Source organism: Lupinus angustifolius, unplaced genomic scaffold (genome assembly GCF_001865875.1).
Source record: "Lupinus angustifolius cultivar Tanjil unplaced genomic scaffold, LupAngTanjil_v1.0 Scaffold_3_115, whole genome shotgun sequence".
In the NCBI taxonomy this organism is placed as follows: domain Eukaryota; kingdom Viridiplantae; phylum Streptophyta; class Magnoliopsida; order Fabales; family Fabaceae; genus Lupinus; species Lupinus angustifolius.
This window is the reverse complement of record NW_017716930.1, coordinates 18808-34928: the sequence shown is the minus strand read 5'-3', so window position 1 is coordinate 34928 and position 16121 is coordinate 18808. Positions and strand designations below refer to the sequence as shown.

The 16121-nt window shown below is 30.7% G+C and overlaps 1 protein-coding gene across 2 annotated transcripts; it reads left to right on the top strand.

Moving 5' to 3' along the window:
* The first annotated feature begins 4369 nt into the window (after nt 1-4369).
* LOC109337259 (respiratory burst oxidase homolog protein C-like) lies at nt 4370-13701 on the top strand. Of its 2 annotated transcripts, XM_019574190.1 has the most exons (13): nt 4370-4584; nt 4651-5081; nt 5511-5673; nt 5761-5809; nt 6082-6195; nt 6318-6740; nt 7155-7538; nt 7622-7717; nt 8009-8124; nt 8257-8359; nt 8806-8879; nt 10837-11387; nt 13437-13701. In XM_019574190.1, the coding sequence occupies exons 1-13, from the start codon at nt 4436-4438 to the stop codon at nt 13544-13546; spliced, it is 2763 nt and encodes a 920-aa protein (XP_019429735.1). In that variant the 5' UTR covers nt 4370-4435; the 3' UTR covers nt 13547-13701. The 2 variants fall into 2 exon arrangements, with proteins under 2 accessions (XP_019429735.1, XP_019429734.1); XM_019574189.1 differs by having other exon boundaries at nt 4370-5081.
* Nucleotides 13702-16121: the final 2420 nt, after the last annotated feature.

The window sequence follows — 16121 nt, the reverse complement described above, 5'->3', positions numbered from 1 at the left end:
TTTAAAATTTATAAAAAGTTTGTAGAAAAGTTACTTTTGACATTTTATATATGAGGTACTTGTTAGCTTAAAAAAAGCCCACAAAAACAACATCAATTCAATAGAGTGCACAATGTGTCACAAGGTAAACCATAAAAAAGTTAAAATTAAAATTTAAGATGGTGTCGACAAACATATGTACTACTATATTCGTGTCTGTATATATTATGATAGTTTATAGAGTTTCTTTTAAAATATATGGATACTCATTTGTGACTCGTGACTGTAACTATGCAGACTTTGCCCAAATATCTATGGGTGTGGATTTTTTTTGCCATCCCCATCTATTATAGGCAAAAATATTGTAATACAACATTATTACTCTTAATAAGGAAGAAAAGAAATTTAGGCGGTGCTGCATTAGGAAATTAGGACAATTATTGAAGCGGTCCCGTTGCAAAATCTTCATTGTTAAGCGGCAGTGAAACACAGACGAGACACGTTTCTTTACAATCCCCCATAACTTCGCGAGAACAATTGGCACACTAAGTATTGTGATTTGTGTTGCATTAAAAATGAATGTTGAATAATCATTCTTATTTATATTATTTTTATTTAAAAGTCAATAATAATTAAAATAAATAATGTATACTATAGTAATAATAAAAAAATTATTATATTTATTAATGTATATATATTTTTCTCTTCTGTATTACTCATTTCTTCTTCTCCAGCTACCCATGATTGAGTGGCTAGAAGTGGAGTATAGATAACCCCACCACTATCATATTAAAAGTCTTTTTAGTTTAAATGCTTTTTTCCACACAGTTGAAAAAAAGTTAATTGGAAAATTGTATGGTATTGCATTGAACACGTAAACTCGGATAATTACTGTCATATCCTTCAGCTTAATGCCATAGATTCAATGCTAAGAGTGTACAAGTTATACTTAACCCATAATACGAGGGAAAAATAGATCATCAACCTAAGTGCTGAGAAATACATAATATAATATTTATATATTGTTAGTATAAAGATTTATATACATTTAATATATCATTTAATATTAATTGTATTATTTTTTTAATAGTCAATAATAATTAAAAATAAATAATGAATAATAAAATAATAATATAAAAGTATGTTATATTATCAATACATACATATTTTTCTCACATACATAACCTAAAGAATTTATACCCTGTTTGCAAGATGGATATTGATATTTTTAGACTATTAAATCAAAACCAAAATCTAACTTTAATCACATCAAGAAATTAAACCTATTACATCAAATGATTCATGATTGAAAATGATACCATTCCTTTGCAGCCATTGAACAATAGATATCCAAACCACTACACCCCATAATTGTGAAGGAAATAATGAAATAAAAGAAACAAACCAATAAAAAGATTGCACCTCATGACCACAGTGCTCGTGCACAGTGAAAAGTAACTCTTAGTGAGGAACAAAATTGTCTCCAAATTATTACTTAAGATGATGCGTTGCCCATGAATAAGTGATGAGAATCTTCAAGACACCGCAACAACTCAATTAATAATTTTATTGGATCGGGTAGAATGTTTTTCAAGAACTAATAAATATCTTAATGTTACTCCTCCGTTCTATCTTTTATTGTTTGAAGTTAGAGTTTAAAATCTATGCATTGATAGTATAAAGTTATATTGTCGACACATTATTATCCATTAATTTGTAATACTTTTGTTTGAAAGTTAATACTAGTTAACATATGAATGGTGGAGATTTGCTGATAGTGTAAAAACTATTTACACTGTCAGTATATACATATTAAATTCTTGAAGTTATTGTCCATAAAATAATATGTCATTAAAGAGTATTGCGTCAAGTAAGTTGTCTATGGATTGATACAAATATTTAAAAGGTAAGAACATTTATAACAAAGAACAACATTTTTATTTTTATTTGGATTCTGCATATTATTTTGTAATTTATTACAATTCCTCATAAAATAAAAATAACATCTATTATTTTCTTATAATGACAAATATCAATCTTATCTTTATTTGGGTCACACAACTTATCTCACACTTTATATTTTACGATAAATATGGAAAAATATTAAGAATATTTACTTATTTATTTATTAATAAACTAAAAATTGTCATAATTTATTATAAATATTAGAAATCAATTATAAATAAAAAAAATATAATTTTGTTGTTGACATACATGCAATCAGTAAAATTTTCGTTCAAGGAAGATGAGTTGGGGTTATTTGATTTTTTTAATTTTCATCTCTGCAAAATTTTAATTTTTTATAATAATTCTAGGTTTTTTTATGTTTCTGGATATGCTTGTGCTTGTATTTATTCATGGATTGTGTATTTTCATTGTTCTTCTATCCTTAATAAGGAGTGTTCTTATTTAGCCACTTTTTTCTTATTTAAGAATAAAACACAAGGAATAATAACATCACAGTGGAGAACATAATAAGAATGTTCTTATTCTTTTAAAACACACGGAATAATCATTATGGGTACTCTAATGTTGCTTAGTTTATAAAGCATAGACGATATATTATTAGTATAAAATATAAGTTTGATTGAATTTTTTTTACAAGATAAATTTATTATTTATCATTCATTTATATTATTTTTATTTAAATATCAATAATATTTAACACAAAAGACGGATGATATGTAAAAACCTTTTGTACTGTCCATAAATATATATTAAACTCATACAATATAATTACAATTTTGGTGCATAATACATTTTTTTATTTTATTTTTACCAAAGAAATAGACTTAATAAACACATTCCTAACAAAAAATAAACATAATGGCCACCAACTAAATTACACGCTAAAAAATCAAATCGTTTTTCAAGATATATATTCGAAATAAAAATATATATACTGACAGTGTAAGAATTTTTTACATTGTTACTGTATTATCAAACATTCATTTTCAATTATTATTGACTTTTTAGAAAAAGTAATTTAAATGAACGGTAGATGATACACTGATGTATACATCTCTATACTGTCAGTGCATAGATTTAATATTCTATATGTATATATATCATATCATTCATGAAAATTTTCTTGCTAAGTTAACACAAATTTCTGATCAAAGAAAGATTGTATTACTATTTATTAAAAGTACACACATTCTATGTTGATACGCACAACTCAAAGAAAAATAAGAAATAATTAACAATACTCAAATTAACCATTTCATTAAAATAGTTGGTAAATTTCTTGTCTGGTAAACGTAAGAAAATGAAATCAAATCCTGCTTAGTTGGTTCAATTCATGATTCACAGAATTGGGAATGGAGATAGAGTGTAATATTGATGCACCAACAGTGTAAAGAATTATGCACAATAAGTGTACCATCCACCTTTTATTTGGATTATTTTTTATCAAAAGTCAAACATAATTAAAAATGAAAAATGAATGGTAGATAGTGAAATGACAGTGTAAAAAACTCTTACACTCGGTGTATATATCTTTTTCTCATCCAAATATCTTTACTTCTTAATGGTCCATGCCCAGTATCTAAAAAAGAATCTGGCATTCATCCTTTAGGTCATTTAATGAAAATACGATTTATCTTTTCATTTTCTTTTTCTTATAGAAGAAAACCAAACTTTAATTCAACTAGCTTATGAATCGAAAACGCCACTATAATATTCAACCAGGATGATCCTACGTATATTTGAGGGTGTGCAAATACTGGATTTTTGAAAAAAATAATATGTATACCACCTATAACAATAATTTTATAATACTGTGGATATGAAATTTAAGAAAATGATTAATTCTTCCAGACAACATTCAACTGTTTCTTTGTATCTTTTATTTGAGTTTAGCTTGATATCTTCTCCAGTTATAATACATTAAAATTGACAAAAACCAGGAGCAGTGGCTAAGACAAAAAGTAAGGAAGGCAGCATAAAAACTGTCGGAAGAAGAAATGGAGAAGAACACAAAAACTACCAAAGGAAGAGTGAAATGACCTCATTTAATGGGTTGCCAGCAAGCTAGCAAAGTAACATAAAATCATCAAAAACTAATAGTGATACAAAACTGACTAATGTGAAACTTAACTAAAATGAGGGAATTAATTAGAAAATAAATTAAGAGACAAAATAAATTAACTTCCTACATAGTTTTGTAGAAGAAAAAAATAATGTAATAATGGCTTTAAAGGTATGGACATAAACAAAACATTTATTTAATGGTATAAGATCTGCTAGATCCTCAGGATGACACCAGGTTAAAAGTTCGATTCTTGAAAACAACACTTGTTAAGACGGACAGTCACACATTCTAAAAGACATCAATTTCTTACTCAGGGAATTCCCTTTGACAGTAAAAAAAAATCATAGATAGATATTATGTGGATCAGACATCATTTTACTCACAATATATCTGTCTGAAGACTCCAAAACTGGTTGCAAAGAAATGGAAACAGACAAAGTTGGAGTATGTTCTTCTCCTTCAGATCTTCACCCTCATGAGTCTAACATAGAACTCATTGGTAGTGAAAGAGTATCACATAGTGGACCATTGAACAAAAGGGTTAGCAGAAAAAGCTCCAAGTTTAACTCTTCTGCTTCAACTTCAGCCATAGACTATAGCCATAACAACACCAAATCACACAATAAGGAACAACAAGATGATGAAGAACAAGACTATGTTGAAGTCACTATGGACATTCAAGGTGACTCAGTTTCTTTACACAGTGTGAAACCTGCTGCTGCTGCAAGCAATGAAAATATTGGTGAAGATGAGAATCTGATTTTGCTTGGTAAAGGCATGGAAAAGAAAAGGTCTTTTGGTGCTTCTGTTGTGAGAAGTGCTTCTATTAGGATGAAGCAAGTTTCTCAAGAGCTTAAGCGTTTTGCTTCTTTGTCAAAAAATGCAGCACCTTCTAGAGTTGCACACTTTGATAGAAATAAATCTGCAGCAGTTCATGCTCTTAAGGGACTCAAGTTTTTCACTAAGACTGATGGTGGTGCTGGGTGGGTTCAGGTTGAGAAACAATTTGATATTCTCACTGCTTCTAGTGATGGATACCTTCATCGATCTCTCTTTGCCAAGTGCATAGGTATTTTCAAATATTTGTTAAAGATCATAGTTACATGGTATGTGGTACCTGCCCTATGCAGTTAATCAGTTTTTACACTATTATTACGTGACTTCCTTTATGACGAACTTGTTTTTACACTATTATTACGTGACTTCCTTTATGATGAACTTGTTATGAGGAATTTGGTATGCGGTAGATAGACTAGATTAGATGTTGGAACCATGTAACTTTGTTCAAGACAGGTTTCTGAGTTGTAGTCTGCAACTGCGATTGCGGCCATGATATTGCGGATTTTGTAGAGTGATTTCTAAACTAAAGTGTTTGGATTCAGAGGATGTTTGGTTTGGTTTTGGGAGGATAATCACTTTATTCCTTTTGAGAAGTTTTGATTATAATTTATAAGCTTTTCGGAAGATAAATTAAGTTAATCCGAGCTCACAATTGTAGGGATGAACAAGGAGTCTGAGGCCTTTGCAGGGGAGCTTTTTGATGCTCTTTCTAGGAGGAGGGAGATTCAAGGAGATTCTATTAACAAGGCCCAGTTGAAAGACTTTTGGGACCAGATTTCAGACCAAAGTTTTGATTCTAGGCTCAGAACATTCTTTGACATGTAACTCTTCGCCTTTAATTTAGAATAAACAATGAAGTATTTGTTGAATGCTTTGAAGTATATTCCCAATCTTAATTTGGAATACAGGGTTGATAAAGATGCTGATGGAAGAATCACAGAGGAAGAAATTAAAGAGGTATGGCATCATGAGTTCCCCTTTTAAGGAATCTAAAATAGAAGCTGCCCATTTTTTTCTCCACAGTTTTATTAATGAGTTGTTACTTAGTAGCCATGAGATCGCAGGTTCAAATCCTGGAAATAGCTCGTACTGGGCCGCACTTTTTAGTTTTATCAATGTCAAATTGAGTGAAGTAGTTTCATCAGCAACTTTTTCTAGTCTAAATTATGTTTCCATCAGAAATTGATTTTCCTTGACCATTTATGAACTCTGACCAATTCTGTTTTCAGATTATCTGCCTCAGTGCCACTACCAACAAACTCTCGAACTTACAAAAGCAGGCCGAGGAATATGCGGCTTTGATTATGGAAGAACTAGACCCTGATGACACAGGATTCATCATGGTAATTACATAAGCCTACTTTTTAATCACAAGAGATAAAAAGAATAAAATCCATCCACTATATAGAATTCTCATATTATCCACAATTCTTTGGCTTTTTTATGTTATTACTGCGAAAAACAGCTAAACAATTTGGAGATGCTCTTGTTGCATGGACCAAGTCATTCTACAAGAGGAGATAGCAAGTACCTGAGCCAGATGTTAAGCACAAAACTTAAGCCTACATATATAGAAAATCCTATTAAGAGGTGGTATAGAGAAACCATGTATTTTCTGAAGGACAATTGGCAGAGATCTTGGGTATTGTTGCTGTGGATTGGTGTGATGTTAGGTCTGTTTGCGTATAAATTCGTGCAGTATCGGCGAAAAGCTGCTTATGAGGTGATGGGCCATTGTGTATGCATGGCGAAAGGTGCAGCTGAGACACTCAAATTGAACATGGCTATTATCTTGCTGCCTGTGTGCCGAAACACCATCACCTGGCTCAGGAATAAGACCAAGCTAGGCATTGCAGTTCCTTTTGATGACAATCTCAACTTCCACAAGGTATTTTAACTGCATTATTTTTATACAGAGAATTATAGACCATCGTTACACCGGTTAACAATGTGTTAAAAAGTTAGTAAGTATGAATTGGTTAACGACACTAATTCAAAATGTGGATCGCGTCACATGTTGTGGCTGCCATATCTCGATTGTGGCAGCCATTGCAACTGCAATAGATCGTAATTGCAGACCACATTGGCCTGAAATGGCAGCATTAGGCAGTAACAGTCACAATATAATCACAACTGCGATTTTAAACACTCATTAATTGTTAAAATCTCCAACTTTTTTAAAACATACTTCACTAATCGATTTTTGACACATAGTTACTTTGTTCAAAGGTTTGTTGGAACATAGTTTACACAAGTCAATAGGTAGTTTACAGTACCAAGTATATGAGAGTATTTTTTGCAGGTGATAGCTGTGGCAGTAGCAATTGCTGTTGGTATACATGGTATTTATCACCTTGCTTGCGACTTTCCTCGCCTTCTTCACGCAGACAGTGAAAAGTACAAGCTAATGCAACCTTTTTTTGGAGATCAACCACAAAATTATTGGTTTTTTGTCAAATCATGGGAAGGAGTAACAGGCATTATAATGGTTGTTCTAATGGCAATAGCCTTCACCCTTGCCAGCCCTTGGTTTCGGAGAGGCCGGGTTAAGTTACCAAAACCCCTTGATAGTCTCACTGGTTTCAATGCCTTTTGGTACTCCCATCATCTCTTTATCATTGTCTATGCACTGTTGATTGTGCATGGTATCAAACTTTACTTGAGTAAGGAATGGTACAAGAAAACGGTTAGCACCTTTATTCAATTCAACCCTTTAGCTTTGTTGTGCTATTTAACATTGCAGGAACTTAGAAACTGTGTTTTTTGTAGACTTGGATGTATTTGGCTATTCCTATCATCATTTATGCATTGGAGAGACTGATTAGAGCACTCAGATCAACCATCAAGCCTGTGAGAATACTAAAGGTATGTTTCAAATAATCAAAGTTCAATTACTCATTATATGATGAAAACAAATGATTATACTATAATAATTTTTACCTAATGTTAGAAAACATAGTACAAAAAATTCTCTAGATATATGTCTAGAACAAGGATCTGACGTCTTAAACCATGTTCCACACCAATGAAAGTGTGTCATGTCAATTAAAGAAGCATTCATTATTTTTTTCTGTTTTGACTTCATTGTCATCGGTGGGGGACATGGTTTAGAACATGGTTTGGTATCTAACCATATTTTCATTGTCCAATTTGAAGGTGGCTGTTTATCCTGGAAATGTGTTGGCTCTTCATATGTCAAAGCCTCAGGGATTTAGATACAAGAGTGGACAATACATGTTTGTCAATTGTGCTGCTGTGTCTCCATTTGAATGGTATGAATTTGAAGAAACATTGGTCATTCTTGTTTTTTATATGAAATATTACATCTAAGTACCTTTATTTTTCTGTTCTTTTCCCCTAATGTCTAATTACTCCATTGTTAAATGTTGTGTATGCTTTCACAGGCATCCATTTTCTATAACCTCAGCCCCTGGTGATGACTACCTTAGTGTTCACATCAGAACACTAGGTGATTGGACTAGGAGTCTCAGAGCCAAATTCTCAGAGGTGAATTTTCAGGATAACTTCGGTTGGGAATTTTGTTTTTGGTATAACCAATGGTATCTCTCATCGTATGGATATGAGTATGAAATTAATCATTTTCGGGCATGATTGTTCCTCCCAACAAGTGTTGCTCTGAGTAATCGAATTTTTGATATTTTAGTCATATGAAAATCTAGTAACCTTACACTACTAGATCAGTGTGGTTGGGGAATGCTAATTAGACAACATTTTACATTAAAAATAAAACTAAACAAATTCTTCTGGCATTATTACATTTACTTCTCTATGAGTGCAATATGACATCAATTATTAGCTTTTTTGCAAAATCCACATCTAATAAATTTTTAATGCACATTTGTGGTCACTTTCTGGCTCCCAAATAATTGTCCACCCAACCCCTAATTTGGTCCCCTTTTAATCAATTATGTTATTGCATTGGTTTCTTTTAGGTGTGCCAGCCACCCAATAATGGGAAGAGTGGACTTCTAAGAGCTGAATGCTTGCCAGGAGTTAATAGCCCAAGGTAAGCCACATTCAGTGCGAAATTTTGAAGAATATTATATCATGAAAATGCAATATATAAGATGGATAAGTGATATCAGTGTTTTAAATTGAACCCTATAACTACAATTGTGATAGTAATAATGCGATTTCTGACCGCAATAGTATTGTAACTGCAGTTGCAGCCGCATTGATCACATTTTGGTGCAATTTTTCACAATTGCGAAAACAATCGCAAGTTAAAAACAATGAGTAATAGGCAAAATATATTTGGCACCAAGAATCCACTGGTATAACTGGATTAATTAATACATTATAGTTAGCCATACCTGTTCCTTTTCTCTTTACATAGATTTCTACATTGATATTACAAAGCCGTTCGAAATGTGAGAAATACAAAAATTGTTGCTATGTGCAATACTTTTATCCTAATTAGATTTGGTTGTATACCATGAATTTACTTCAACTAAATTTAACTCTAGAAGAAGATAAAATCTAAACTGAACTGTAATAATCAAATATTAGTCGACTATAATTTATTATAGAAGATATAATCAGTTAATACGAGAAAGTTTAATTAAAAATAGTTTAGTAAAGCCAAATTCATTACTTGTGTTATGGAACTACGTTGTACTCTTATAGTCTTATGTGTTAATTACTGGGACAGTGAATTTTGCATAGATAAACATAAAAGAATCTTGCTTTGAATTTGAAGCATTACGTGGATAGCCCATAGCCATAGACATTGGGTATTACATCTTTTGTCCTGAAAATTAATTATTTAATAATTTTAATTAGTCAGAACTTTTCATTTCAATATATATTTTCCATCAATTACTGCAATAACACATGTGATATGATACTTATTAAGGTGTGTTAAAAAATGGAATTCATAAAAGTAGTGTTGAACATTTGTTGACAAAAAACAAGAAAAGTCAGCACGATGAGGACATTTGTTGGCCCAAGCATCTTAAATTATTGTTGAAATACAAATAACTGAGCATGGAACTTATGTCTTAAGAAAATCCAATCTCTATGATTTTATCCAATAAAATTGTAGCATGAAAATATTTGTTTTGCTTATGTAATTTTTTAAATTAAAGAATATATTCTGATTAGTCTATAACATAAATGGAAATAGAAGATCTTGATTCCAAATACTTAACCCAAAAGCTATTAGCATTTAAAATGCCATTATTATACAAACAAAGTCCTCTGCAATGGACTCAGTACCATTTGTTTTGCTTATATTTTGATTATCTCCGGCTACAAGGAGATAATTTATCTCCTTCAGATAATAAAATCATGACATATGTTCTATTTAATTATTTTTTATAAAATATTTCTAAAATAAATCAATACAGTGCACATATCATATTATTATAGGCTGCTGAAGAAGATAAGTTATCTTTTGTACGAGGAAATCCTTTATTATTTTTTTTATTATATTCCTCGTTTTCCATTGTTTAGGAAAAAGCTTTTGTGAACATTAAAAAAGTACATTACTGTGTCTATTTGATTTTGTGATATATTCTTCAAACATATGTAATTATAAAAGATTAAAACAATAATAAATATGAATTTAATATATATGTATTGTCTATCATTCCATTATTGGTTCATGTATACTATTTTAATTTAATATTTGATAATTAACACATGATTTATGGATAATATACACATTGACTAAAAAATTCTTACCTATCATATATTATTTTATCTAAATATATATGATTTAAATTTTTGGGATTTGTTGTTGAGGAATAGACAAATCATATTCATGTTACTATATTTGGAAAATGTTTTTTATTATAGGTTGGGACACCTTACCTAATGTGTATGCAATCAGTTTGAGAATATTACATATCTCAAAGAAAAATAAGTGTACTATAGATTTTGAATTTTCTAATAAAAGAGTTCACTATAGTTTTCTATTGTTTAGTGACAAATAACTAATATTATTCAATAACATTATGCAGTACTCTTCCAAAAGTTTTGATTGATGGTCCATATGGAGCACCTGCACAAGACTACAAGCAATACGAGGTGGTTTTACTAGTTGGACTAGGTATTGGTGCAACCCCAATGATTAGTATATTAAAGGACATAGTGAACAATTTCAAGGCCATGGAAGAAAATGAAGGATCGACCATAGAAGAAGGAGTAAGTAATAAATCACCAAGATCAACCCCACAACACAAAAAATCCAATTTAAACAACTTTAAGACTAGAAAAGCCTACTTTTATTGGATCACTAGGGAACAAGGTTCTTTTGATTGGTTTAAAGGGGTTATGAATGAGGTTGCTGAAGATGATCATAGAGGAGTTATTGAGTTACATAATTATTGTACTAGTGTTTATGAAGAAGGTGATGCTCGTTCTGCTCTTATTGCTATGTTGCAATCACTAAACCATGCTAAGAATGGTGTGGACATTGTTTCTGGCACGCGTGTTAAGTCTCACTTTGCTAAACCCAATTGGCGTAGTGTCTACAAGCGCATTGCACTTAATCATTCACAAGCTCGTGTTGGTGAGTTTACTGCTACTGAACTTTTTTCTTATCGGCAAAAGATACAATTTTATAGCATATCAAATTTTCTTTATTCAACTCCATTATGCATGAAACTCATATTTGATACACATCACTTTCATTATGACACTCATATTTAATACACATTGGACATATTAATTAGGATACTCATTTCTACTCTATCTCAAAGTACATATACTATAATACTCATTCTCACTCATATCAATAGATGATATTTATAGTGGATATCAAATAATAGGCGTTAGGAAAACTTTTTTCTTCTATATCAAGTTTTCTTTATTCAACTCCATCATGACACTCATATTTCATATACATTAATTACATTATTATGAAACTCATTTGATACACATTGGACATACTAATTATTATGCGTCAATATGGGTTAGGTTGGGTCGAGTAAGATCTGTTCCTTACCTGATCTTAATTGTTGATTGTATTATTTTGGATACGGACCTGACTCTAAACTCAAAGCTAACCTGACCTTAAATGTTGATCGGAGCAGCCTTTAAATCTGAACCCGACCTTAGATCCGACTAAATATAATGTATATCTTTTTAGATAAAGTCTTCTCAATATTATTTATTATTATAATATATAATTTGACATATGAAATGATATATGTATATATTGTTAATCATGTATCTATGATAAAAAATTAGAGAATTAATAATGCTTTTGATCAAAGAGATGTCATTCCCATGTACAAAATTGAATAAGACACATACAAAAATGATCAGTCAGTAACCATCTGACAGGACGGTACCGGGTTATGATTGTCCCTTATTCAACCCTAAATATTGACATGGTCTAATTTTTAAACTTGAACCTGGTCTTAGATCCAATGAGACCCGACACTACTCGGACCCGATCATAATCAAATCAAATTAAATGAACGAATAGAGTTGGATACTACTCGCTCCTATTAATTAGGACCTTCATTTCTGCTTATCTCAAAGTACATATACCATAATACTTATTCCCACTAATATCAATAGATGATATTTATAGTGGATGTCAAATAATGTGTTAGGAAAACTTTCTTCTTCTTTATAACAACTTATTATAGATAAAACACAACCTTTTTCCAAAGATTATAATAGTGTTGTAATAGTGTGGTTTAAAAACTTAAATGAAGTTGCCTTGAAGTATATTTCAACAAAGGTCTATAAATATGAGAAGCACTAGCAATCATGATCTTTATTAAGTTAAATGATGGGGTGCAAAGTTATGGGATAATTTAACATTATTGTAACTTCATGTACTAAATTGGCCAATAATGTCAAACTCATGAACCAAATTAGTAATTCACTCCTAAATCACAAGCTTCCATCTTTATTTAGTCCTACATGAAACGCATTGAATAATAAAAAAAGATGAAATGTTGAAAAGAATGTTCGTAAGAGTGTCTTAGTAGTCTATTACTTTATAATTAATGTCTTGCAAAAAATATGGTATGCTTATTATTTAAATTGTCAGAAATAGGGGTGTAAATACTATTACTTGACCTATAATAGGCTAGGTCAAGTCTGACTTTTTTTATGAACATGTCAGGTTCATGTTTTTTTAAAAGTCTATTTAGTTTAACAGATGAAGCTTTAGGTTATCCAAAAGGCATATTAAGTCTAACAGGTCAGCCTATTTAATTATATTAAGTAATAATTTTCATATTATACGATTTTAATATAAGAATTGTTATTATATATGTAATTTTAAAAGTATGTCTAGTAGTCTATTTAAATGTAAATATGATAGACTCATTTCAAGATTATATAGTATAATATGCCTTTAAACATGCTAACAGACCAAACCAGACTTTTAAACAGGTCAGATCTAGATTTTGAATTTTTTTCAAACAGACGAATAGGTCGGACTCAGAATCTTATATGCTATATAAGCTCAAATTGTTTAAAGCAAAGTCTAGTTTGACCCGACTTTTTATGTTGTTAGTGGGAAATGACAAACAAATTAGTATTCTTTAGTTTATGTTATGCCCTTCTTACAAGAACATGCTTTATATATATAATGCAGGTGTATTTTACTGTGGCCCACCTGCACTAACCAAAGAGCTTCGTCAGCTATCTTCAGATTTCTCTCGCAACACAACCACCAAATATGATTTCCACAAGGAAAATTTCTAATATAATGAACATCTTAATGATTATGCTATGTCCATGTGAAATCTTGTTCATTATAATATTTAACCTATGTATTTCATGCAACAATTACTAGAGCTTTGTAAAATGGTGAAGGTTGTAAATTATAAAGTTTATATTTCGAGTTTGTTTACCAAAAACCAATGTGATCAAAACAACTCTTCAAGGAGCTGAAATCGAAGAGGTGGGTATTGGGAGAAAGTGGAAGAGGAGGGGAATGATTTTTTTCACTAATTCAACTTAAATCCATATTTATTTATTTTTAACTTTTGGATAATAATAATATGAGTGGAACTTTTCTGCTAAACTTAACAAGTTGCTGCAAAGTAACTGTGTTTAACTCTCGATCTCTTGCTAAATCTGATTGAGTCATAAATATGAGAGGAGATCTTAAGGTATTGGGAAAGTTCCTCTGATTCCTCTCATCTAACATAGAGAAGTACATTTTCAGATAATTATGTTGTATTTTCATAGTGTAGTTTTTATTTTTTAAAGCTTTGTATGAGAGTTTGGTTTTTGAGGGAAGTGTTAAGTCACTACTTATTTGGAAGTTGGATAAAGGAGAAGTAAAGGTTTTGGGAAGTATATGTGTTATCTTACTTTTTGTACCACTCCATGTACCATTAACTCTAATTAATTGGATAAAATTATTTAACTTAAAATTATAATTATTAAACATTTTTTGACTAATAATACCTTCTAGCACATGAAGTGACACAAAACTGTGGGACAACAAATGTTCTCTCATGTTTTGGAGGTTTTCTCATACCCTTATGGTTTCCCAAATTTAGGGGTTTTAGACAAAATATCTAGATAGTTTTAGTATAATTATATATTATTTGTCAATTTCTCCTTGTTAATTACATTTTTAAAAGAAAACAAAAAATATTCTTACATTATCATTAGTTTATCCTCCCCATATAAATTTTATATTATCAAACAATGGAAAAGATTGTCTTCATTTTTCCTTCCTTTCCTCCATCTTCCTAGTTTTTTATTCTTTTTCCTTCCCTTTCCCTCATAACTCTCGTAAATGAGTCATTGTTATGGGTGAGGAAATCTAATCGAGAAGGGACAATAACATATTTACGGCCTAGTGGGTGAGTTTGATTTATATCATATAATATTTAAGGATGGAAATGGGATGGAGTAGTGCTTACTCGTTCTCATATTTGTACTTCTTTATCAATATTCATGTGGGTAGTGAGTATATGCGAATATTTAATGAATTTTAAGTTTAAAAACATATTCATATATTTTATAATAATAAATATATAAAAAATAATTATTATATGAATCATAAACTTTTTGTACATATTAAACTTATAATTATATTTTAATGATTAAAATTTATTATAAATAATACTAAAATATATAATATATAATTATAAAATAATATGATTAATCGGTATATAAAATATTTAATCAAAAAATAAATTTATAAATATATGAGTACAAGTGAATGAAAATTATGATATCCATTTCTACCATAATGTGTTTTTACGAGTTTCCATTGATCCATGTAAAGACTATTTTTGTTATCCCTAATAATTATCAAATTAAGAAGGATTCACACTCAAAATGTAGTGGTATAAGGTTTGTCTTCTCATATATAATGATTTGATTTCGGAGAGCGGCATTTATTGAGAGGGACAGTCATGCATTCCGAAAAAGATTAATTCCTTACCTAAAAGGGTAAGTAGATATCATTAGCAGTACCAAAAAAATATAAAAGATTAAAGAAAATGAAATAACTATAAATAGACTTTTCTTCAATTTCTTTAAAGAACTCTTGAAGGTTGGTCATGGCACATTATGTTCTTGAGCTACATGAAATGGATGTAAAGACATTTTTTAAAGGAGACATTGAGTAATTAATTTCTTTGGTGCCACCAAACGGGTTGGATTTTGAGGAAGACAACCAATTGGTTTGCAAACTTTACAAATATATTTTTGGGCTCAAGCATACTTTTCATCAATGGTACCCACAACGATAACAACTATAATATCCCCATTCAACAAAGACAACAATTATGACCATCACAATAACTACATGTACGTTTGATTTTTCCTAATTCAATTTCCCCCAAATTAATTTTTTTTTTCATTGTGACAAAGTTTGAGCATACAGCAAATAACTCAAATTGCCTATTATCATTTCACATGGCTGTTTTTAGTGTAAATTGCAAAAATGCCCACGGGCCACCCATATTTCACATGGCTGTTTTGCAGACATGTCTGTGCCCACTTAAGTTTTGTGGGCATAATGCGAGAATAGGTAAAACGGATCGGGTGACCCGTTTTGCCATCTCTAGTACCAAGCAAAAGAGGGTTGGATAAATTAGCATATTTCATATTCCCATATCCGACTTAAATATTCGACAATTATAATACAAATTACGTCTATTTTTTGTTTCCCACATGTATCCTTACCCCGGAGGTAATCATGTCTGAGCCGGGAACATCCATAGGTATGTGTATGTGGGGCTAACTCTCCCAGTGGACATTTTTTCCATCGACAAGACTCGAACCGAAGACCTTGATTAAGGGGAATCAAACA